Source organism: Salmo salar, chromosome 20 (genome assembly GCF_965601325.2).
Source record: "Salmo salar chromosome 20, fSalSal1, whole genome shotgun sequence".
Classification (NCBI taxonomy): domain Eukaryota; kingdom Metazoa; phylum Chordata; class Actinopteri; order Salmoniformes; family Salmonidae; genus Salmo; species Salmo salar.
Window position 1 is genome coordinate 3,334,214 of NC_138310.1, and position 26,165 is coordinate 3,360,378.

The 26,165-nt window shown below is 45.1% G+C and overlaps 1 protein-coding gene across 1 annotated transcript; it reads right to left on the reverse strand.

Annotated features, from left to right (window-relative positions):
* Positions 1–359: 359 nt before the first annotated feature.
* Positions 360–25,807, reverse strand: nipsnap1 (nipsnap homolog 1 (C. elegans)). The gene is made up of 10 exons (XM_014159993.3): positions 25,655–25,807; positions 24,143–24,261; positions 23,456–23,501; positions 23,174–23,268; positions 22,864–22,934; positions 20,930–21,070; positions 1,798–1,829; positions 1,505–1,599; positions 1,178–1,261; positions 360–705 (listed from the first exon to the last, which is right to left on the reverse strand). Exons 1-10 carry the CDS (start codon positions 25,726–25,728, stop codon positions 641–643), a joined length of 822 nt encoding a protein of 273 aa, XP_014015468.1. The 5' UTR covers positions 25,729–25,807; the 3' UTR covers positions 360–640.
* Positions 25,808–26,165: the final 358 nt, after the last annotated feature.

Consider the following 26,165-nt stretch of genomic DNA (forward strand, 5'->3'; position numbering starts at 1 on the left):
AATAATCCAGTGTTCATGTTTCTCAGTTCAAAGATGCATCTACCAATGTCTATTGATTTACTTCTTCAGATGGTTGACAAGGGAAGAGGCTCACATTTGCTTACATTGACCTATAGGTTTCTTATACCTGAGATATGGCATATGCTTCTACATGTCCACTGAGTAGGCATTTCTTACTCCTGTATGTTCACACACTCAAGATGCATAATCATAATACAGTAGCAACAAGTTCATTTCCCTATCATAGCTATTTAATTCACAGTTTCATAGCTACTTCATACCTTATTGAAGTCATTGAAGATTTCCTTTCCCTTGTTTGGCACATAATTCACCTGAAATATAATTTATCTATCAATTTAGGTGAAATAAAATCTCTCCCCTATTCACCATGGTAGCAAAAATGGAAACTGGATTCTATTTTGAATGCAGTCTTCAAACTGAGGGCTTGCCAGTGCACCAAAACATTAGTTTTCATCAAAAGGTTTCATCTACCACAGTTCATAGATTCAAGCTTTACATGTAGGCCTACGTTTTCTGCACCTACAACAAAAGAGAAAAAGACAGAGACAGACACGATGGAAAAATGCCCATAATCTGTTCTCGCTTAGGTCTTCCAGAAAGGGAACTTGACTGAATCTGGTTATTGCAGAGGTGAACTCTTTGTAGGAATCATAATCCTAGACTCCATGCTCCTGATCAAAGGCACTAGGAGAGAAGATGTGACAGAGAGAGCGGTTAGAGCTCAACATCAAACATCTACAACCGTGTTTCTCAACTCCAATCCGTGAGTACCCTCAACAGTACACATTTTTATTGCAGCCCCAGACAAGCACACCTGATTCAACTTGTCAACTAATCATCAAGCCCTGGATGAGTTTGTCCAGGGTACTGTTGGGAAACACTGATAAAAAGACAGCAGCCTATATTTTGTGTCAAGACGGAGTAATACAGGGTTTTCATTAAATTATTTGAAATTATCAGTATTCATGGATGTACTTCAGTGAGTCTGATCCGACAACCCACAAGACAATTAATTTAGACTTACAAACATAGTGAAATACTGAGAGTTTGATGCAATTGAAAAACATGATTATTCTGAAGCCAAAAAGCACAATGCATTGCCAGAGAGGTTTTGATTGATGTCTATGTGTTTGTTTTGTGTGTATTCGTCTCCTACCTGTATAATAGACACTAGAATCCCATCCCTCCTTTTGCCAGGCAGAGTTTCTTGTCTCTTCTCTGGATTGAAGGTCTTTATAGGCTGTAGATGGAACAAATGATTTAGTATGCATGTATTCATGATATACAAATAGGGGCAGGTACAAAAGACCTTGACCTACAGTATAAACAATAATCCAACGTGTTGCACCATAGTGTGTGTATTGATAGTAGTAAACTGTCTGTCACAAACTCATTGGGATAATTCCAAAAACACAGCATTGTTTGGCTTCATTTGATAAAAGAGTGTCAATGTTATGCACACGGGTATCATCAGCCGACTCACCCCACAGATGATGAACTTCATACAGGTCTCCTATCTGAGAGAAGAACCCTCCAACTGCCTCATCGTTCTCCTGTCGATGTTTGATCGCCCTCGCCCTATCAAGATAGGTAATGAATACAGTCAATATTGGACATATTTGACATTCTACTGAAACATTTACTGATATTACTTATTGTATACCAGCTTTATTTCTGCAAAAATTATTTACAAAATGACATGCAACTTACATGCATATGGTACATGCACATTTCTCTCAAACAATGTACATATTGCAGTCTCATGAGAAGTCTTACCAATGATTCCCCCATTCAATCATCGTTCCAGGCTAAAAGTTCGTGGAGAAAAAGAAAAACAATGTCTTTAACCATGTTTCCATCCAGTTTTTATGCAAGTAAAGTCATATTGTATGAAAGAAATGATCACGACATATATGATGGAAACAGGAAGTTTGTGTAAATGTCGACAGATAATGTGTTAGTTCGACATTTGTGTCGGTAAAATTAATTATGCGGGAAATGGCGGTGGAAACGCTTTGATGCACAAATATTGATATAATAACCATCATATTGAAGTAAACTTGGATTCACGCAATGATATGATGTGTGGTCCTCCCACCATGACTTTGAAAACCATGCAGTTTATTAGGCTACAGGGTGGTGAAAGTGTACGGTGATGAGCTTGACACTGCTTTCTAACAAATATCGAGGGTCTTACTTTGGTGACATGATGATCGATGTTTGACTGCCTTTTGACAAATAAAAATATTCTCGCTATTTTCCATAATAATCTCATGTAGACCACAGGATGTTGGTGGCATCTTAATTGGGGAGGACAGGCACGTGTTAATGTCTAGAGCGAAATAAGGACCAGCTGACATCATGTCAGTGATTCTCTCGTTAACACAGGTGTTAGTGTTGACGAGGACAAGGCTGGAGATCACTCTGCCATGCTGATTGAGTTCGAATAACAGACTGGAAGCTTCAAAAGGAGGGTGGTGTTTAGAATCATTGTTCTTCCTCTGTCAACCATGGTTACCTGCAAGGAAAAACGTGCTGTCATCATTGCTTTGCGCATAAAGGGCTTCACAGGCAAGGATATTGCTGCCAGTAAGATTGCAACTAAACCAACCATTTATCGGATCATCAAGAACTTCAAGGAGAGCGGTTCAATTGCTGTGAAGAAGGCTTCAGGGCGCCCAAGAAAGTCCAGCAAGCGCCAGGACCGTCCCCTAAAGTTGATTCAGCTGTGGGATCGGGGCACCACCTGTACAGAGCTTGCTCAGGAATGGCAGCAGGCAGGTGTGAGTGCATCTGCACGCACAGTGAGGCAAAGACTTTTGGAGGATGGCCTGGTGTCAAGAAGGGCAGCAAAGAAGCCACTTCTCTCCAGGAAAAACATCAGGGACAGACTGAGATTCTGCAAAAGGTACAGGGATTGGACTGCTGAGGACTGGGCTAAAGTCATTTTCTCTGGTGAATCCCCTTTCCGATTGTTTGGGGCATCCGGAAAAAAGCTTGTTCGGAGAAGACAAGGTGGGCGCTACCATCAGTCCTGTGTCATGCCAACAGTAAAGCATCCTGAGACCATTCATGTGTGGGGTTGCTTCTCAGCCAAGGGAGTGGGCTCACTCACAATTTTGCCTAAGAACACAGCCATGAATAAAGAATGGTACCAACACATCCTTCGAGAGCAACTTCTCCCAACCATCCAGGAACAGTTTGGTGATGAACAATGCCTTTTCCAGCATAATGGAGCACCTTTCCATAAGGCAAAAGTGATAACTAAGTGGCTCGGGGAACAAAACATCGATATTTTGGGTCCATGGCCAGGAAACTCCCCAGACCTTAATCCTATTGAGAACTTGTGGTCAATCCTCAAGAGGCGGGTGGACAAACAAAACCCCACAAATTCTGACAAACTCCAAGCATTGATTATGCAAGAATGGGCTGCCATCAGTCAGGATGTGACCCAGAAGTTAATTGACAGCATGCCAGGGCGGATTGCAGAAGTCTTGAAAAAGAAGGGTCAACACTGCAAATATTGACTCTTTGCATCAACTTCATGTACCTTCATGTACCTTCATGTACCTGTACCTTTGACAGTTATGAAATGCTTGTAATTATACTTCAGTATTCCATAGTAACATCTGACAAAAATATCTAAAGACACTGAAGCAGCAAACTTTGTGGAAATTAATAATTGTGTCTTTCTCAAAACTTTTGGCCACGCCTGTAAGTTAGCATAGGCTTTGTTGTGCCCTCTTCACAACTGTCTTGGTGTGTTTGGACCATTCTAGTTTGTTGTTGGTGTGGACACCAAGGACCTTGAAGCTCTCAACCTGCTCCACTACAGCCCTGTCGATGAGAATGGGGGCGTGCTCGGTCCTCCTTTTCCTGTAGTCCACAATCATCTCCTTACTCTTGGTTACGTTTGAGGGATAGGTTGCTATTCTGGCACCGCCCGGCCAGGTCTCTGACCTCCTCCCTATAGGCTGTCTCGTCGTTGTCGGTGATCAGGCCTACCACTTTTGTGTCATCTGCAAACTTAACGATGGTGTTGGAGTCGTGCCTGGCTATGCAGTCGTGGGTGAACAGGGAATACAGGAGGGGACTGAGCACGCACCCCTGGGGAGCTCCAGTATTGAGGATCAGCGTGGCAGATGTGTGGCCCGTCAGGAAGTCCAGGATCCACTTGCAGAGGGAGGTGTTTAGTCCAGGATCCTTAGCTTAGTGATGAGCTTTGAGGGTACTATGGTGTTGAACGCTGAGCTGTAATCAATGAACATCATTCTCACGTAAGTGTTCCTTTTCTCCAGGTGGGAAAGGGCAGTGTGGAGTGCAACAGAGATTGCATCATCTGTGGATCTGTTTGGGCGGTATGCAAATTGAAGTAGGTCTAGGGTTTCTGGGATAAGGAACTTGAAGCTCTCAACCTGCTCCACTACAGCCTCGTTGATGAGAATGGGGGCATGCTCAGTCCTCCTTTTCCTGTAGTCCACAATCATCTCCTTTGTCTTGATCACTGTTACGAACCCCTTTTGCCCTGCAGTCTAGGGGGATGGAAACAAGACCAGTTACATATCTCATGCAAATCACACCAGTGAAAAAGTAACAGTGAGAATGAAAAACCACAGACAACTTAAATCTAGCTGGACCCAAGGAAATAAATAATAAATATCCAAACAAACCCCTAAGCTAGTCTAGCCTGCTTTAAGAACAGCTAGCTAACTAACCAAAAATACAGTGGGTGGTCCGCCCAGTTCTAACTAGGGTATTTAGACAATGTTTTCCTACGGGTAAAGTAGGCCCATGGGCGACTTGGCTGGTTATCCCCTTTTCCCACCAACAAACAGTCATACACTATAACAATACAATACTCACAGGATAACGGACAAAGTGACATGTAGGTGAAAAAACAAAAGAGAGATCTCCAGAGAGAACTGATTGGGGATACTTTTAAACCAAGGGAAAAGGGATGTGATTGGGTCCAGGGTCCAGTTGCAGAGGAAGGTGTTTAGTTCCAGGGTCCTTAGCTTAGTGATGAGTTTTGAGGGCACTATGGTCTTGAACACTGAGCTGTAGTCAATGAATAGTAGACACGAGGAGTTGCTTCATGTTCTGATGGAAGGGTTCCAGGACGTGGCCGAATGTCACGACCTAGCATTGGACGCATTGTGGGAGCAATTCCGTGGGTTGCCTACCAGGCAGCCTACCATGACGGTAACCTCTCAGCCAGTCAGTAACCCAGCTGGTAGCAGCGCAATCACCCCGGTTTCCCGGGAACCCCGCTTACCTCCCCGAAGCGCTACGATGGAGATACCAGAACCTGCTGGGCTTTTCTCTCCCAATGCTCCCTCATTTTCGAGCTGCAGCCTTCTTCGTTACCCTCAGACCACTCAAAGATAGTGTACATTATTACGCTAATGTTTGAGAGGGCACTCGCCTGGGCCACGGTGGTGTGGGAGCAACAATCCGCCTTCTGTCTCAGTCTGGAGGTATTCGTGGCGGAGGTGAGAAAAGTTTGAGGCTCCGGTGTCCGGGAGAGAGGCTGCCTGGAAGTTACTCAAGCTTCGGAAGGACACCCTCAGTTTGGCAGGCTATGCGGTGGAGTTTCGCACGCTAGCAGCGGAGGGTACATGGAACCTGGAAGCGCTGTTCGACACATTCCTGCATGGATTATCGGAGGAGGTAAAGGATGAGCTGGCAGCCCGAGAACTACAAACGGATCTCGACTCACTCATTGCTTTAACCATCCGGATCGATGATCGGCTACAGGAACGTAGGAGGGAGAAGAGGTCCGATTGCAGTCCCAATCGCTCACTCAAGGATCCCACCTTGCATCTGATGAAATCCGGAAGTCCCCGGCGTCTACGTCCCCGAGAGGATCCGAGCTTACCCGAGTCCCTCCAAGAGCCTCCCGAGACTGCCGATTCACCTCTTCCCGAGCCAATGCAGCTCGGCAGGGCTAGGCTGTCTCCAGCCGAATGCGTATGCAGACTTGAGACCCAGAGTTGTCTGTATTGCTGTACTGCCGGTCATTATGTGTCTACCTGTCCCTTCAACAGACCTAGCTCATTTGTTGGAGCGAGTACTCTGGTGGGCCTTAAAGATAATTTTCTGTCTCCCCTTGCTCGCCCACATCTCTGTGCCATCCTGCGCTGGGGCGACCAGTCCAAGTCTCTCCAGGTACTCATCAACTCGGGGGCCGATGTGAGTCTCATGGACGTTACCCTGGCATCCGAGCTGGGCATCCCCACTCAACCCCTCTCGATTCCCATGGGTATTAGAGCGCTGGACAGGCGCTCTATAGGCCAGGTCACCCACCAGACCACCCACTTCAACCTACGAGTGTCGGGGAAACCACAGCGAGACGATCCAATTCCTGCTGGTTGAGTCTCCGCAGGTTCCCGTGGTATTGGTATTCTCTTGGCTCCAACGACACAATCACTCCATTGACTAGGCTACTGGTGCCATCGTGGGCTGGAGCCTGTCCTGCCACACTCATTGCCTGAAGTCAGCTCTGCCTGCCCTGGGATGTCTTCCTGGGGCTTGGAAATTGCCCTGGAACTCTCTGCCAGCTACGCAGAGAACCAGGACCTCCGGGAGGGGTTCAGTAAGGCTCGGGCAACTTTGCTTCCGCAGCACTGACTGGTATCCAAGAAGGTCAGGCCTGAGGCACTGGCACATCGCTATATTGTCGCGGCTACACCCCCGGAAGCCGAGACCTTTCCCCCCTGCTCCAAGATCATTAGCCCCTCTGCTGTTCGTCCTCTGTTCCCCCGTACCCTCCGTATTTTTCCTACCTTTTCTGTGCCTAGAGTTAAAACCATGTCTGACTGCCCCTTGTCTCCTGTTTCCAGGCACACCCCTCTCCCCCGTTTCATCGACTGCCGACCAGCATACATGGTGAGACGTCTCCTGAAGTTTCGACCTCGGGGCAGGGGATTCCATTACCTGGTTGACTGGGAGGGTTATGGCCTGGAGGATGGGTGTTGGGTCTCCACAAGGGACATCCTGGACCCAGGCCTCATCTCTTGAGTTCCAGCGCTGGCACCCCGTTCAACCATGTATGCGCCCCGGTAGGACGCCAGGTGGCATCCATAGAGGGGTGGGTGTTGTCACACCTTGATTTGTTTCACCCGTCTTTGTGCTTGTCTCCACCCCCCTCCAGGTGTCGCCCATCTTCCCCATTATCCCCTGTGTATTTATACCTGTGTTCTCTGTTTGTCTGTTGCCAGTTCGTTTTGTTACTCAAACCTACCAGCGTTTTTCCCCTTGCTCCTGCCTTGTCTATTTTCCTGTTTTCTAGTTTTCCCGGTTTTGTCCTTTCTGTCTGCCCTGACCCTGAGCCTGCCTGCCGTCCTGTACCTTTGTCTTCTACTCTGGATTACCGACGTCTGCCTGCCCTGACCCTGAGCCTGTCTGCCGTCCTATACCTTTGCCCCACCTTTCTGCCCTTGACCTGTCCTTTCGCCTGCCCCTGTTCGAGTAATAAACTTTTGTTACTTCGACATTGTCTGCACCTGGTTCTTACCATCAAACGTGATAAGTGAAGACACTTGCCAGTTGGTCAGTGCATGCTCGGGGTAGACGTCCTGGTAATCCATCTGACCCTGCGGCCTTGTGAATGTTGACCTGTTTAAAGGTCTTACTCGCATCGGCTGCGGAGAGCTTGATCACACAGTCGTTTGGAACAGCTGATGCTCTCATGCATGTTTCAGTGTTACTTGCCTCGAAGCAAGCATTGAAGTTATTTAGCTCGTCTGGTAGGCTCGTGTCACTGGGCAGCTCTTGGCTGTGCTTCCCTTTGTAGTCTAATAGTTTGCAAGCCCTGCCACATCCGACGATTTGATCTTAGTCCTGTATTGACGCTTTGCCTGTTTGATGGTTCATAGGAGGGCATAGCGGGATTTCTTATAAGCTCCCAGGTTTTAATTTATTTTATTTCACCTTTATTTAACCAGGTAGGCAAGTTGAGAACAAGTTCTCATTTACAATTGCGACCTGGCCAAGATAAAGCAAAGCAGTTTGACACATACGACAACACAGAGTTACACATGGAGTAAAACAAACATACAGTCAATAATATAGTAGAAAAATAAGTCTATACACAAAGTGAGCAAACGAGGTGAGATAAGGGAGGTAAAGGCAAAGAAGGCCATGGTGGCGAAGTAAATACAATATAGTAAAGGTCGACCGATTAATCGGAATGGCCGATTAATTAGGGCCGATTTAAAGCTTTCATAACAATCGGAAATCGGTATTTTTTTTAGACCTTTATTTAACTAGGCAAGTCAGTTAAGAACACATTCTTATTTTCAATGACGGCCTAGGAACGGTGGGTTAACTGCCTTGTTCAGGGGCAGAAAGACAGATTTTTACCTTGTCAGGGATTCAATCTTGCAACCTTACGGTTAACTACTCCAACGCTCTAACCACCTGCTTTACATTGCAATCCACAAGGTTACGCGAATGCAGTAAGAAGCCAAGGTAAGTTGCTAGCTAGCATTAAACTTATCTTATAAAAAACAATCAATCAATCATAATCACTAGTTATAACTACACATGGTTGATGATATTACTAGTTTATCTAGCCTGTCCTGCGTTGCATATAATCGCTTAGGTACACGTTGCTCCAACCATAAACATCAATGCCTTTCTTAAAATCAATACACAAGTATATATTTTTAAACCTGCATATTTAGTTAATATTGCCTGCTAACATTAATTTCATTTAACTAGGGAAAATGTGTCACTTCTCTTGAAAACAGTCAGGGTATATGCAGCAGTTTGGGCCGCCTGGCTCGTTACGAACTGTGAAAACTGTGAAAACTGTGAAGACTATTCTTCCTAACAAAGACAGCCAACATCGCCAAATGGGGATGATTTAACAAAAGCGCATTTGCGAAAAAAGCACAATCGTTGCACGACTGTACCTAACCATAAACATCAATGCCTTTCTTAAAATCAATACACAGAAGTATATATTTTTAAACCTGCATATTTAGCTAAATGAAATCCAGGTTAGCAGGCAATTGGTGAAACCAGGTGAAATTGTGTCATTTTGCGTTCATTGCACGCAGTCAGGGTATATGCAACACTTTGGGTAATTTGTCAGAATTTTACGTAATTATGACATAACACTGAAGGTTGTGCAATGTAACAGGAATAACGTTTTGTTTTCGAGATGATAGTTTCCGGATTCAACCATATTAATGACCTAAGGCTCGTGTTTCTGTGTGTTATTATGTTATAATTAAGTCTATGATTTGATAGAGCAGTCTGACTGATCGATGGTAGGCACCAGCAGGCTCGTAAGCATTCATTCAAACAGCACTTTCGTGCATTTTGCCAGCAGCCCTTCGCAATGCATTGCGCTGTTTATGACTTCAAGCCTATCAATTCCCAAGATGAGGCTGGTGTAACCGATGTGAAATGGCTAGCTAGTTAGTGGGGTGTGAGCTAATAGCTTTTCAAACGTCACTTGCTCTACATGGGTAACGCTGCGTCGAGGGTGGCTGTTGTCGATGTGTTCCTGGTTCGAGCCCAGGTAGGAGCGAGGAGAGGGACGGAAACTATACTGTTACACTGGCAATACTAAAGTGCCTATAAGAACAACCAATAGTCAAAGGTATATGAAATACAAATCGTATAGAGAGAAATAGTCCTATAATTCCTATAATAACTACAACCTAAAACATCTTACCTGGGAATATTGAAGACTCATGTTAAAAGGAACCACCAGCTTTCATATGTTCTGAGCAAGGAACCTAAACGTTAGCTTTTTTACATGGCACATATTGCACTTTTACTTTCTTCTCCAACACTTTGTTTCAGCATTATTTAAATCAAATTTAACATGTTTCATTATTTATTTGAGGCTAAATTGATTTTATTGATGTATTATATTAATTTAAAATAAGTGTTCATTCAGTATTGTTGTAATTGTCATTATTACAAATAAATAAATAAATGTAAAAACAATCGGCAGATTAATCGGTAGCGGCCTAGTTTGGCCCTCCAATAATCGGTATCGGCGTTGAAAAATCATAATCGGTCGACCTCTACAATATAGCAAGTAAAACACTGGAATAGTAGATTTGCAGTGGAAGAAAGTGCAAAGTAGAAATAGATGTAACGCCCTGGCCATAGAGAGGGGTTTTTGTTCTTTATTTTGGTTAGGCCAGGGTGTTACATTGGGTGGGCGTTCTATGTTCATTTTTCTATGTTTTTGTATTTCTTTGTTTTGGGCCATGTGTGGCTCCCAATCAGGCACAGCTGTAGTTCGTTGTTGCTGATTGGGAGTCACACATAAGTAGCCTGGTTTTCCTTTGGGTTTTTGTGGGTGATTGTTTCTGTTTAGTGTCTTGCACCTGACAGTACTGTTTGGCTGTCGGTTTTGTTGTTTTGTTGTATGGTGTTCTTACGTTTATTAAAACTCAAGATGAACACTAACTCCGCTGCACCTTGGTCTACTCTTTCCATAGACAGCTGTTACAATAGAAATAATGGGGTGCAAAGGAGCAAAATAAATAAATACAGTAGGGGAAGAGGTAGTTGTTTGTGCTAAATTATAGATGGGCTATGTACAGGTGCGGTAATCTGTGAGCTGCTCTGACAGCTGGTGCTTAAAGCTAATGAGGGAGATAAGTGTTTCCAGTTTTAGAGATTTTTGTAGTTCGTTCCAGTCATTGGCAGCAGAGAACTGGAAGGGGAGGTGGCCGAAGGAGGAATTGGCGAGATATACCTGCTGGAGCGCGTGCTACAGGTGGGTGCTGCTATGGTGACCAGCGAGCTGAGATAAGGGGGAACTTTACCTAGCAGGGTCTTGTAGATGACCTGGAGCCAGTGGGTATGGCGACGAGTATGAAGCGAGGGCCAGCCAACGAGAGCATACAGGTCGCAGTGGTGGGTAGTATATGGGGCTATGGTGACAAAACGGATGGCACTGTGATAGACTGCATCCAATTTATTGAGTAGGGTATTGGAGGCTATTTTGTAAATGACATCGCCGAAGTCGAGGATCGGTAGGATGGTCAGTTTTACGAGGGTATGTTTGGCAGCATGAGTGAAAGATGCTTTGTTGCGAAATAGGAAGCCTATTCTAGATTTAACTTTGGATTGGAGATGTTAGATGTGAGTCTGGAAGGAGAGTTTACAGTCTAACCAGACACCTAGATATTTGTAGTTGTCCACATATTCTAAGTCAGAACTGTCCAGAGTAGTGATGCTGGACGGGCAGGTGCAGGCAGCGATCGGTTGAAGAGCATGCATTTAGTTTTACTTGTATTTAAGAGCAGTTGGAGGCCACGGAAGGAGAGTTGTATGGCATTGAAGCTCGTCTGGAGGGTAGTTAACACAGTGTCCAAAGAAGGGCCAGAAGTATACAGAATGGTGTCATCTGCGTAGAGGTGGATCAGAGACTCACCAGCAGCAAGAGCGACATCATTGATGTATACAGAGAAAAGAGTCAGCCCAAGAATTGAACCCTGTGGTACCCCCATAGAAACTGCCAGAGGCCCGGACAACACGCCCTCCGATTTGACACACTGAACTCTATCGGAGAAGTAGTTGGTGAACCAGGCGAGGCAATCATTTGAGAAACCAAGGCTATTGAGTCTGCCGATGAGGATGTGGTGATTGACAGAGTCGAAAGCCTTGGCCAGGTCAATGAATACGGCTGCACAGTATTGTTTCTTATCGATGGCAGTCAAGATATCGTTTAGGACCTTGAGTGTGGCTGAGGTGCACCCATGACTAGCTCTGAAACCAGATTGCATAGCGGAGAAGGTGCGGTGGGATTCGAAATGGTCGGTAATCTGTTTGTTGACTTGGCTTTTGAAGACTTTAGAAAGGCAGGGTAGGATAGATATAGGTCTGTTGCAGTTTGTGTCAAGAGTGTCCCCCCCTTTGAAGAGGTGGATGACCGCAGCTGCTTTCCAATCTTTGGGAATCTCAGACGACACAAAAGAGAGGTTGAACAGGCTAGTAATAGGGGTTGCAACAATTTCTGCAGATAATTTTAGAAAGAAAGGGTCCAGATTGTCTAGCCCGGCTGATTTGTAGGGGTCCAGATTTTGCAGCTCTTTCAGAACATCAGCTGACTGGATTTGGGAGAAGGAGAAATGGGGAAGGCTTGGGGGGTGCAGTGCTATTGACCGGGGTAGGGGTAGCCAGGTGGAAAGCATGGCCAGCCATTGTCAATTATAGTGGATTTGTCGGTGGTGACAGAGTTTCCTATCCTCAGTGCAGTGGGCAGCTGGGAGGAGGTGCTCTTATTCTCCGTTAGAGTCCCGCTCCTTGAAAGCGGCAGCTCTACCCTTTAGTTCAGTGCGGGTAGGCTATGCGAGTTACCTCAATTACCTCGGCTAACCAGTGCCCCCGCACATTGACTCTGTACCGGAATCCCATGTGTATAGCCTCGCTACTGTTGCTAGTCAATTATTTGTAATATTGATATTGAAAAAAAATGTCTTATTTCCATTTTTTTCTTATATAATTATAACATATATTTGTAGTCTTTATCTGTATTTTTCATTTTTTTTTCTTTCTTAAAACTGCACTGTTGGTTATGTAAGTAAGCATTTCACTGTAAGGTCTACACCTGTTGTATTCGGCACATGTGACAAATAACACTATTTTCTCCATTCCAGCCATTATTATGAGCCTTCCGCCCCTCTGCTGCCTCCACTGATGTAGACTAGACAACTCACACAGCCTACATGCACTATATCGGCGAGCTGTTAGCTATTGCGCAGGTTGCAAGACCAGAGTAGGCACATTTGCTATTTAATGCAACCGCTTCTGTGATAAAACTAATCGGTAGAGTTGAAAATGCAATGGAAACACATTGAACACATAGATTTTTATTCGGTACAGTGGTTAGAGCATTGGACTAGTAACCGAAAGGTTGCAAGATCGAATCCCCGAGCTGACAAGGTAAAAATCTGACGTTCTGCCCCTGAACAAGGCAATTAACCCACTGTTCCTAGGCCATCACTGAAAATAAGAATTTGTTCTTAACTGACTTGCCTAGTTAAATAAAGGTAAAATAAAACAAAATAAAAACATGAACATTTAAGCGAAAAAGTACATTTTGTGTGCACTACATCATCACATAATGATTGTTACCTTCAACAAGTCCATTTGCTGGAAACATGCCACTGGTGGAAAAATGCACATATTTTCTTTATGCGGATTCTAGAATATTCGCATGAAAATCTTTCGCCAATTAGATGGAAAGCTAGCTACTGGAGATAATTACACTGAAGAATGAACACAGGAAACATTTAACTTCATAACCACCCGTGTCCTTCACCAACAGAATGCAACAGCATCCCATTTACATACCATACTCCTAGACATGCAGGTGCTGCAATCAAAACATACAGTTCTGTACACAATGCAGTGTGACCTAGTGTTAGGGTTAAACTGGATATTTGTTTGCATAACCTATATAAGATACCGGTGTCACGACTTCTACTGAAGTTGATGCCCCTCCCTGTTCGGGTGGTGTTCGGCGGTCGACGTCACCGGCCTTCTAGCCACCATTGATCAGTTTTTCATTTTCCATTGGTTTTGTCTGGTCTCTTTACACACCTGTTTCATATCCCAGTAATTATATGTTGTGTATTTAACCCTCTGATTCCCCTCATTTCTCTGTCGGTGATTGTTTGTTTGTTATGTACGTGTTGTTTCTATAATCGGTGTGCGACGGGTTATTGTTTTACCCGGATTCTTTTCTACGTTGGTTTTGGAAATAAATATTCCATTTTTAAACCACTCTGTTTTCTCCTGCGCCTGACTTCCCTGCCACCTACATACACGGACTATGACAGAATCACCGACCAATTTTTTTAAGTCAGCAGGAGAAGAGATCCCGGACAGGGAGGTGGAGGAGCGCATCCAGAAGAATGCAGAAAGACTATTACATCTATGCGCTGCTATGGATCGCGCTGTTCAGCTGATGGACCGCTTAGAGAGACGGGAGATTCAGCCAGCGCCTCCACCAGCCCAACCGGGGTCGATCCAAAACACCCCTTGTCAACCTGAACCGGGTGGTATCCGTCTAGCCATGCCTCGGGGTTACGACGGAAGTACTGCCAACTGCCGGGGTTTCCTGCTCCAATTAGAACTTTCTCTGGCCACGGTCCACCCAGTCCCATCAGACCGAGAGAAGATTTTCGCCCTCGTCTCGTGCCTCACCGGGAGAGCCCTGGAATGGGCCAGCGCTATGGTTGAAGGAGGAGATACGGCGTTGGACCGATATGAGGAGTTCATCCGCCGTTTCCGGGCAGTCTTCGACCATCCACCTGAGGGCAGAGCGGCGGGTGAGCGCCTCTACCATCTGAGGCAGGAGACGAGGAGCGCCCAGGATTTTGCATTGGAGTTCAGGACCCTGGCAGCCGGTGCAGGATGGAATCACGGGGCCCTGATAGATCATTATCGCTGCAGTCTGCGGGAGGACGTCCGTCGGGAGCTGGCCTGTAGAGACACCACCCAAACCTTCGACCAGCTGGTGGATCTGTCCATCCAGTTGGACAACGGGCTGGCTGCTCGTGGACGTCCAGATCGGGGTCTGGTGGTTTCATCCTCCTGCACCCCCTCTCCTATAACCATGGAGCCAGGAGAGAGGGTGGACAGGGAGACCGGAGGGAGTTCCCGCTCGCATACCGTCAGTGACCGCAGAGGACACACTGCTGGTCGGTGCCGGGCAGGTTCTTCTGGGAATCGAGGTAACAGGCAGGGCGCTCTGGCACCACCCCAGGTGAGTAGGCACCATTCTCATCCAGAGCCCTCTGTTGCTCATATATTTGTGTCTGTCACTTTTCCTGATTTTTTTTCCCCTCATTCCCAGCATAAGGCACTAGTAGATTCAGGTGCGGCTGGGAACTTTATTGATCAAACGTTGGCTCATAGTTTAGGGATCCCTATTGTACCGGTGAAAGTACCTTTTCCCATTCACACCTTAGATAGTCGACCATTAGGGTCAGGGTTGATTAGGGAGGCCACGGCTCCATTGACTATGGTTACGCAGGGGGGTCACAAGGAGAAAATTAGTATTTTCCTTATCGACACTCCTGCGTATCCGGTGGTGCTGGGTCTTCCCTGGTTAACTAGTCATAACCCCACTTTTTCTTGGCCACAGAGGGCTCTTACGGGGTGGTCGCGAGAGTGCTCAGGTAGGTGTGTAGGGGTTTCCGTTGGTGCTACTACGGTGGAAAGTCCAGACCACGTCTCCACCGTGCACATTTCCCCCTGAATATGCCGATTTGGCTCTCGCCTTCTGTAAAAAGAAGGCGACTCAATTACCACCTCATCGACAGGGGGATTGTGCGATAAATCTCATGGCAGACGCTGCACTTCCCAAGAGTCACGTGTATCCCCTGTCGCAAGCGGAGACGGTGGCTATGGAGACATATGTTTCCGAATCCCTGCGTCAGGGATACATTAGGCCCTCCATCTCACCCGTCTCCTCGAGTTTCTTTTTTGTGAAGAAGAAGGATGGGGGTCTGCGACCGTGCATTGATTATCGAGGTCTTAATAAAATTACAGTGGGGTACAGTTACCCGCTACCTCTGATCGCCCCGGTGATTGAATTAATGTACGGCGCGTGCTTCTTCACAAAACTGGATCTCAGGAGTGCGTATAACCTGGTGCGTATCCGAGATGGAGATGAGTGGAAGACAGCATTTAGTACCACCTCAGGGCATTATGAGTACCTTGTCATGCCGTATGGGTTAAAAAAAGCTCCATCAGTCTTCCAATCTTTTGTCGATGAGATTTTCAGGGACCTGCACGGGCAGGATGTAGTGGTGTATATCGATGACATTCTGATTTACTCCGCTACACGCGCCGAGCATGTGTCCCTGGTGCGCAAAGTGCTTGGTCGCCTGTTGCAGCATGACCTGTATGTCAAGGCTGAGAAATGCTTGTTCTTTAAACAGTCCGTCTCTTTCTTAGGATATCGCCTATCTATGTCAGGAGTGGAGATGGAGAGTGACCGTATTACAGCCGTGCGTAATTGGCCGACTCCCACCACGGTAAAGAAGGTGCAGCGATTTTTAGGGTTTGCCAATTACTACCGGAGATTTATCCGGGGTTTTGGTCAGATAGCTGCTCCCATTACATCACTGCTGAAGGGGGGTCCGGTGCGCTTGCAGTGGTCAGCTGGGGCGGATAGGGCGTTTAGGAAACTGAAGGCTCTGTTTACCTCAGCTCCTGTGTTGGCTCATCCGGATCCCTCTCTGCAATTCATAGTGGAGGTGGACGCATCTGAGGCTGGGATAGGAGCTGTGCTCTCTCAGCGTTCAGGTACGCCACCTAAGCTCCGCCCCTGTGCCTTCTTCTCGAAGAAGCTCAGCCCGGCGGAGCAAAACTATGATGTGGGGGACAGGGAGCTGTTGGCTGTCGTCAAGGCTCTGACGATGTGGAGACACTGGCTTGAGGGGGCTAAACACCCTTTTCTCATCTGGACTGACCACCGCAATCTGGAGTACATCCGGGAGGCGAGGAGACTGAATCCTTGCCAGGCAAGGTGGGCCATGTTTTTCACCCGTTTTGTGTTTACCCTCTCTTATAGACCAGGTTCCCAGAACGTCAAGGCAGACGCACTGTCCCAGCTGTATGACTCAGAGGAGCGGTCCATGGATCCCACTCCCATCATCCCAGCCTCTTGTTTGGTGGCACCAGTGGTCTGGGAGCTGGACGCGGACATTGAGCGGGCATCACGTGCAGAGCCCGTTCCCCCTCAGTGTCCAGCTGGGCGTCTGTACGTTCCGTCCGCTGTCCGCGACCGATTGATCTATTGGGCTCACACGTCACCCTCCTCTGGTCATCCTGGGATTGGTCGGACAATGCGCTGTCTTAGTGGGAAATACTGGTGGCCCACCTTAGCTAAGGACGTGAGGGTTTATGTTTCCTCCTGCTCGGTGTGCGCCCAGTGCAAGGCTCCTAGACACCTACCCAGGGGTAAGTTACAACCCTTACCCGTTCCACAGCGGCCGTGGTCGCACTTGTCGGTGGATTTTATAACCGATCTTCCACCATCACAAGGTAACACCACGATCCTGGTCGTTGTGGATCGCTTTTCTAAGTCCTGTCGTCTCCTCCCTTTGCCCGGTCTCCCTACGGCCCTACAGACGGCGGAGGCTCTGTTTACACACGTCTTTCGGCACTACGGGGTGCCTGAGGATATAGTGTCTGATCGAGCGCCCCCAGTTCACGTCAAGGGTTTGGAAGGCGTTCATGGAACGTCTGGGGGTCTCGGTTAGCCTTACCTCGGGTTTTCACCCCGAAAGTAACGGGCAGGTGGAGAGAGTTAATCAGGATGTGGGTAGGTTTCTGAGGTCTTATTGCCAGGATCGGCCGGGGGAGTGGGCGGAGTTTGTGCCCTGGGCAGAAATGGCTCAGAACTCGCTCCGCCACTCCTCCACTAACCTCACTCCGTTTCAGTGTGTGTTAGGTTATCAGCCGGTTCTGGCCCCTTGGCATCAGAGCCAGACCGAGGCTCCTGCGGTGGACCACTGGTTCCGGCGCGCGGAGGAGACCTGGGACGCAGCTCACGTCCGCCTTCAGCGCGCCGTACGATGTCAAAAAGCTGGTGCAGACCGTCGCCGCAGTGAGGCCCCGGTGTTTGCACCGGGGGACAGGGTCTGGCTCTCGACCCGAAACCTGCCCCTCCGCCTGCCCTGCCGGAAGTTGAGTCCGCGGTTTGTGGGGCCGTTTAAAGTCCTGAGGAGATTGAACGAGGTATGTTATAGGTTAAAGCTTCCCCCCAATTACTGCATTAACCCCTCGTTCCATGTGTCTCTCCTCAGGCCGGTGGTGGCTGGCCCGCTCCAGGAGGCCGAGGTGCGGGAGGTTCCTCCGCCCCCTCTGGACATTGAGGGGGCCCCGGCGTACTCCGTTCGATCCATCCTGGATTCGAGACGTCGGGCGAGGGGTCTTCAGTACCTCGTGGACTGGGAGGGGTACGGTCCGGAGGTGCTGGGTTCCGGTGGAGGACGTGTTAGATCCTTCCATGCTGAGCGAGTTCCATCGTCTCCATCCGGATCGCCCGGCGCCTCGCCCTCCGGGTCGTCCCCGAGGCCGGTGTCGACGCACTGCTGGAGCCGCGCGTCAGGGAGGGGGTACTGTCACGACTTCTACTGAAGTTGATGCCCCTCCTTGTTCGGGTGGTGTTCGGCGGTCGACGTCACCGGCCTTCTAGCCACCATTGATCAGTTTTTCATTTTCCATTGGTTTTGTCTGGTCTCTTTACACACCTGTTTCATATCCCAGTAATTATATGTTGTGTATTTAACCCTCTGATTCCCCTCATTTCTCTGTCGGTGATTGTTTGTTTGTTATGTACGTGTTGTTTCTATAATCGGTGTGCGACGGGTTATTGTTTTACCCGGATTCTTTTCTACGTTGGTTTTGGAAATAAATATTCCATTTTTAAACCACTCTGTTTTCTCCTGCGCCTGACTTCCCTGCCACCTACATACACGGACTATGACAACCGGGGAAGCTATGCTACATTATTAACCTGTTAGGGCTAGGGGGCAGCATTTGCACGTCTGGATAAAAAAAATGTACCCGATTTAATCTGGTTACTAATCCTACCCAGTAACTAGAATATGCATATACTTATTATATATGGATAGACAACACTCTAAAGTTTCTAAAACTGTTTGAATGGTGTCTGTGAGTATAACAGAACTCATTTGGCAGGCGAAACCCTGAGACATTTTCTGACAGGAAGTGGATACCTGATGTGTTGTATTACCTTTAAACCTATCCCATTGAAAAACACAGGGGCTGAGGAATATTTTGGCACTTCCTATTGCTTCCACTAGATGTCACCAGCCTTTACAAAGTGTTTTGAGTCTTCTGGAGGGAGATCTGACCGAACAAGAGCCATGGAACGATGATGTCCCATTAGACACCTGGCGCGCGAGTTCATGTTGGGTACCCTCGTTCCAATACGTTATAAAAGAGTATGCATTCGTCCACCTTGAATATTATTCACGTTCTGGTTAAAAAAGGCCCTAATGATTTATGCTATACAACGTTTGACATGTTTGAACGAACGGAAATATATTTTTTCCCCTCGTTCATGACGAGAAGTCCGGCTGGCTTAGATCATGTGCTAACAAGACGGAGATTTTTGGACATAAATGATGAGCTTTTTTGAACAAAACTACATTCGTTATGGACCTGTGATACCTGGAAGTGACATCTGATGAAGAGAATCAAAGGTAATGGATTATTTACATAGTATTTTCGATTTTAGATCTCCCCAACATGACGTCTAGTCTGTATCGCAACGCGTATTTTTCTGGGCGCAGTGCTCAGATTATTGCAAAGTGTGATTTCCCAGTAAGGTTATTTTTAAATCTGGCAAGTTGATTGCGTTCAAGAGATGTAAATCTATAATTCTTTAAATGACAATATAATATTTTACCAATGTTTTCTAATTTTAATTATTTAATTTGTGACGCTGACTTGACTGCCGGTTATTGGAGGGAAACGATTTCCTCAACATCAATGCCATAGTAAAACGCTGTTTTTGGATATAAATATGAACTTGATAGAACTAAAAATGCATGCATTGTCTAACATAATGTCCTAGGAGTGTCATCTGATGGAGATTGTAAAAGGTTAGTGCATCATTTTAGCTGGTTTTATGGTTTTGGTGACCCGGTCTTTGAATTGACAAAACATTACACACAACTCTTGTAAATGTACTGTCCTAACATACTCTAAATGTATGCTTTCGCCGTAAAACCTTTTTGAAATCGTAAAACGTGGTTAGATTAAGGAGATGTTTATCTTTCAAAGGGTGTAAAATAGTTGTATGTTTGAAAAATTTGAATTTTGACATTTATTTGGATTCAAATTTGCCGCTCTTGAAATGCACCTGCTGTTGATGGAGTGCACCACGGGTGGCACGCTAGCGTCCCACCTAGCCCATAGAGGTTAAGTATATAAACTACGGATAAGTCAACTGCTGAAGACAAGAACTACAACCGGCGACAGGAAGTGCGTCACGAGGCTGGGACCAGCCTGCACGGCGACGATAGGAGGAGCAAGTTTAAACCACGCTCCTCCTCCCTCTGACAGGCCAGCATTGAGCGGGAACTATCACTGTCAGAGTATATAAGAGAGAACAATAGGATGTGATGCTCTCTTCTCTGTCTGCCCTGCGAGGTGTAACAGCGAGACCGTATATATACGAACAACTCATTTACCATACACGTGTTTGCATTAATTAAAGTACAAATAAATCAGAAGTTACTATGTGCTGACTATTTTGTTGATACCAGAATCGAATTGACGCAACTTTAACACTAGGCCTACATACTCATTAGATACAGTCAAGCCAGACATGTTGGTTGTGTTTGAGAGTAGACTTTTATCTTATCTTAGGTACATGATGTCCATTGTGTTCTGTAGGTCCACTGTTTGTATATCTCTGGGTGTCCTCACAGCAGTATCTTACCTTGAGTTTCTATGAGTGCAATTCGTATGTCTAGGTCATCGCAAGACTTATCTTAAAGGGATAGTTCAGGATTTTGGCAATGAAGCCCTGTATCTACCTCCCCAGTGTCAGATTAGCTTGTGGGAACCTATTTTATGTATCTGCGTCTAGTACGAAGGAAGTTAAGAGGTAGTTTTGCAAACCAATGCTAACTAGCATTAGAGCAATGACTGGAAGTCTGCATGCTAGCTGTTCCCATAGACGTCCAGTCATTGCGTTACCGCTAGTTGGCAATTGCGCTAACGTAAGTTAGCGACTTCCTTAAAACTGAATGCAGATATATAAAAATGGTATCCACAAGTTCATTGGACTCTGGGGAAGTAGATAACAGGCCTCATTGCTAAAATCCTGAAGTATCCCTTTAAGTTTGCATGTTTCTCGTCCCAATCAGTGTCTTACCTTGAGTTTGTATGAGCGCATCTCGTATATGTTGGGTCCATTTCTGGGTGTTGGCTCGTTCCAGAAACTGAACTCTAGAAGAAGCTGGTTCCGCCGTGAGACCAGCATTTTACTCCTCTCCTTCCTGAAGTGCAGATACTCCTTTAAAAGAGTTTCATGTTGTTTGAAATTCATGAATTAGTAAACTAAAGAAGAATAGTTGTTTCACGTCAGCGAGTAGTAGAGCCATGCTTTCCCCCCAAAACAATGAGGAAACTCTGATATTTATACAGTTGAAGTCGGAAGTTTACATACACCTTAGCCAAATACATTTCAACTCAGTTTTTCACAATTCCTGACATTTAATCCTAGTAAAAATTCCCTGTCTCAGTTCAGTTAGGATCACCAAAAAGTTGACATACTCTCAATTCATATTTGGTAGCATTGCCTTTAAATTGTTTAACTTGGGTCAAACGTTTCGGGTAGCCTTCCACAAGCTTCCCACAATAAGTTGGGTGAATTGCTCCTGACAGAGCTGGTGTAACGAGTCAGGTGTGTAGGCCTCCTTGCTCGCACACGCTTTTTCCGTTCTGCCAACAAATTTTCTATAGGATTGAGGCCAGGGCTTTGTGATGGCCACTCCAATATCTTGACTTTGTTGTCCTTAAGCCATTTTGCCACAACTTTGGAAGTATGCTTGGGGTCATTGTCCATTTGGAAGACCCATTTGCGAATAAGCTTTAACTTCTTGACTGATGTCTTGAGATGTTGGTTCAATATATCCACATAATTGTCCTTCCTCATGATGTCATCCTTTTTGTGAAGTGCACCAGTCCCTCCTGCAACAAAAGCACCCCCACAACATGATGCTGCCACCCCCGTGCTTCACGGTTGGGATGGTGTTCTTCGGCTTGCAAGACTCCACTTTTTCCTCCAAACATAACAATGGACATTATGGCTGAACAGTTCCATTTTTGTTTCATCAGACCAGAGGATATTTCTCCAAAAAGTACAATCTTTGTCACCATGTGCAGTTGCAAACTGTAGTCTGGCTTTTTTTATGGCGGTTTTGGAGCAGTGGCTTCTTCCTTGCTGAGCGGCCTTTCAGGTCATGTCGATATAGGAATCGTTTTATAGATACTTTGGTACCTGTTTCCTCCAGCATCTTCACAAGGTCCTTTGCTGTTGTACTGGGATGGATTTGCACTTTTCGCACCAAAGTACGTTTATTTCTAGGAGACAGAACGTCTTTCCTTCCCGAGCGGTATGATGGCTGCGTGGTCCCATGGTGTTTATACTTGCGTTCTATTGTTTGTACAGATGAATGTGGTATCTTCAGGCATTTGGAAATTGCTCCCAAGGATGAACTAGACTTGTGGAGGTCTACAATTTCTTTTCTGAGGTCTTGGCTGATTTCTTTAGATTTTCCCATGATGTTAAGCAAAGAGGCAGTGAGTTTGAAAGTAGGCCTTGAAATACATCCACAGGTACACCTCAAATTGACTCAAATGATGTCACTTAGCCTATCAAAAGCTTCTAAAGCCATGACATCATTTTCTGGAATTTTCCAAGCTGTTTAAAGGCACAGTCAACTTAGTGTATGTAAACTTCTGACCCACTGGAATTATGATACAGTTAATTATAAGTGAAATAATCTGTCTGTAAACAATTGTTGGAAAAATGACTTGTGTCATGCACAAAGTAGATGTCCTAACCGACTTGCCAAAACAATAGTTTGTTAACAATAAATGTGTGGAGTGGTTGAAAAACGAGTTTTAATGACTCCAACCTAAGTGTATGTAAACTTCCGACTTCAACTGTATATAACAATATCAGATTTACAAATATTTGACATAACTTGATATACATTTTGAATGATCTGTTGTAGTACTGATTTGTCCAGAACATCATTTCTAATTGCTTTTAAAATGCTAAAAACATGTAGTTTACCTTACCTTATTGTTGTTCAATTTGGTCAAGCATTCAGTCAATGCTGGGTAGCCTCCTGTATACCGCCAAATGTGCACTGCAACAAACAGACAGCAGAGGTCAGTGATGTATTGGCCAAACTGTTTACCTCCGTCAGCTAGATGCTTCTGGTGAGTGACATCATTGTACAAGAGGCCTATCTTCAGGAAAAGGTTTGTGATAACATTAGATCAGGGTTAACAGAGAACATTAGATTACATCAACAGATCATATTAGATAACAGTCGATTAGGGTTTCGTGACAATGTTGTTATGCACCAACGTCTCTGCCACTTACCAGCTTGGTCTTGGTCCCCATACCAAGTATTCCAGCTCCCCACAACATCACAGGGATAGTCCTGGTCTAAGTGGAGTTTGCTCTGCACCTCAGCCCTGAATTCATGGGGAAAAGTATAAAGACACAATATCACAGATACTGTATATGTCTGCATTTTCATCGATTGTGCAGTCCTACTCACAGATATCTAGTAAACATCTACTGTGAATGACCAAAAGAGGAGTCTGTCAGTTAGTATTTACAGCACATATGAGCAAAACTAAAAATGAAAGATGAACTCACTCTAGATTGTTGTATGCCTCCAGACACTCTGGCTTGACATTGTGAACTGAGAGAGAAGGGGACAGAATAAGCTAGTCTGAATATTGGTGGGTGGACATTAGGCTAAAAAAAGGAAAATATCATATAACATACTCAGCAGCATCAGTTATATTATTAGACTAATGCGTTATTCCTTCTGCAAATAAACTATTTTTGGATCATCGTCTTCCTACCCAATTTCCCTGCTGGTTGTAATGGTCTTTCTAACCCAATTTCCCTGCTGGTTATAATGGTCAGGCTAAAGTTATAGACAAGTCAAAGGACAAACTATCCAAAGTTAAATTATGTGATGAGAACTAGACATTTCTAATGACATTTTTGTCACAACAAAACACATGATAGCATTGTAATGATACCATGTAATTACACATTCTCACTTTATTTAGCCCCAGATCTGCATGCATCTTCCTGTAGGTCCCTTGGTGCAATAATATGCCTTAAATTCTGATGATCCTTTCACTGTTTTCCAAAGAGACGGATCGATAAAATGTCACACAGAGGCTATGCCGTGTACAAAGCAAATGAATCCAATTCAACATCATTTTCTATATTTGTCTCACATTTAGTTTATTATTGAACCTCAAGCACTGCTGCAGAAGAGTATATAGATGTGTTGATGCAGCTAGGATATAATATATTATTACATACACTGTATTTTGTAGAGGTCGCTGGTCTCACTCTTCGACAGCAGGTTGGAGTGGGCATCTTTCCTGGCCTCCACCTCGTGCACAAACATAGACTGGAACCATCCTTTGTCTGAAAACCTCCTACACCATTTTTGTTGTTGTTGAGAATTTAAAAAATCAAAAGAATTTAGAGTTTTTGCAGGATCAGGCAACTTGGCATTGATATACAATAGAAACATGTCTGATCAGTATAGGCCATGAAATCTAAATGAGTCCACTGGTGGCACTGCAGTTATCACGCTATGATGAGTGTGATCAATAGCCATTTATGTTAGTCTGGTCAGTTGAATGAGAACAGCATTACTCATGTGTTATTTACAAGGACCTTGGATATTGCATAGAAGATTTCCAATATGACTTGTGAAGATGTGTTACCATTTTAAATCCAAGAGTGTCATGGATTTGTCCATTAGTAGTGGCTCAGAAGAACTTGGTTGAATCAAGTTATTGACCAAGCAATCTGACAGGCCTACAGATCATCTGCTCTGGTGTCACTGACTCAAATCAGATGGATTGAATGGAAATGCAAAAGCTGGCAAAGCAGTTAAAGGCTGAGTGTAGGCTAGCAGTGGATCACTTAAAAGTGGGATTATAAACTGGGTGGTTCAAGCACTGAATGCTGATTGGCTGACAGCCGTGGTATATTTAAGCAATTAAGCCAGAGGTGGTGTGGTATATGGCCAATATAGCATTTATAACAGACATTATAACAGACATTATAAACTGGGTGGTTCAAGCCCTGAATGCTGATTGGCTGACAACTGTGATATATCAGACCATATCCCACGGGTATGACAAAACAATTTTACTGCTCTAATTACGTTGGTAAACAGTTTATAATTGCAATAAGGCACCTCGGGAGGTTGTGATATATGGCCAATATACCACGGCTAAGGGCTGTATCCAGGCACTCCACGTTTCGTCGTGGAAAGAACAGCCCTTAGCCATGGTATATTGGCCATATACCACACTTTATCGGGTCTTATTGCTTAAAATATAGAATATGGAAAATTGCATGCTGACTTGAATTTGCAGTCAAGGAAAGGATAGAGTAGTTGTTGTTTGTTGCCATGTTGTCAAAGGGTTTAGTTACATTGTGTCAGCATTGGAAAAGAGATAACACCACAAAGGTGATCCCATTTGAAATGGGTCAAAGTTCAGGTGCCCAGCAAATTATTAAAGTAGGCTAGTAGACTCAGTTAGTGCAACATTTTCATCATTAATCAGGATGTATCCTCCCTCCTTTTGTGACCAACAATTGCACATAACGTACACATTTAGCAGGCAGTTATTGTTGGATATATCGTCCCTATTGTAATTAGTCTACGTTTCAAAGCGACCTAGTTCACATAATTAGGGTTCACATTCTCAAAGTATTTAATTGCGCTTTGTAAGATTAGGATAAGTACATTCTCTGTTGAACAAAGATGCGAGTAAATGTTAGCATTTAAAACCTCCAACGGTTTCACTTTACCTTGCGACCTGCAGCTTGACAGCATTCCTGTACAGTAGTTGGCCCTTGGGCAATATTGAACACGTCGCCGCCATCTTCCACAGACACTGAATGGAAACCTTTGCCTCGTTTGTGTGAAGCTTTATATATACGGCCTATGTAGTGACGTTATGACGAGAGCTAAACAGAATCAACAGTTTAATATTTAACTAAGGATACGTATCTGACTGTTAGCTGTAGTCAGAGAGGAAAAGGCGCAGCGAGAGATTTTACTCTGCCCAAAATCTGTCCACGAAAATAAACCCACGAAGTGAGGATTTTTTTTGTATGGAAGTCAATGAGTATCGAATTTGGTCAACAACAAGAATGTATTGTTAGTTTGCTACGTGAGGTTTATTTGATAGAATATAAGTTTCGTAATGGTTGGGTTGTTACGAATCGAATGATATATGTGGAGATACGTGGAATAGCGACAGTTTGGGAAAAAAACTACTTTATATCAGAGTTCTGCCTGTTGTCATAAGTTAGCTGA

What these genes read in the sequence shown, in the direction of transcription:
- nipsnap1 (XM_014159993.3), bottom strand. Translation starts at nt 25,728, where the DNA reads ATGGCGGCGACGTGTTCAATATTGCCCAAGGGCCAACTACTGTACAGG. An exon ending in TGGGGACCAAGACCAAGCTG is followed by an intron (nt 22,935 to 23,173) that starts GTAAGTGGCAGA and finishes TGTTTGTTGCAG; the next exon opens with TGCACATTTGGCGGTATACA. An exon ending in TGAAGTTCATCATCTGTGGG is followed by an intron (nt 1,262 to 1,504) that starts GTGAGTCGGCTG and finishes TTCCATCTACAG; the next exon opens with CCTATAAAGACCTTCAATCC.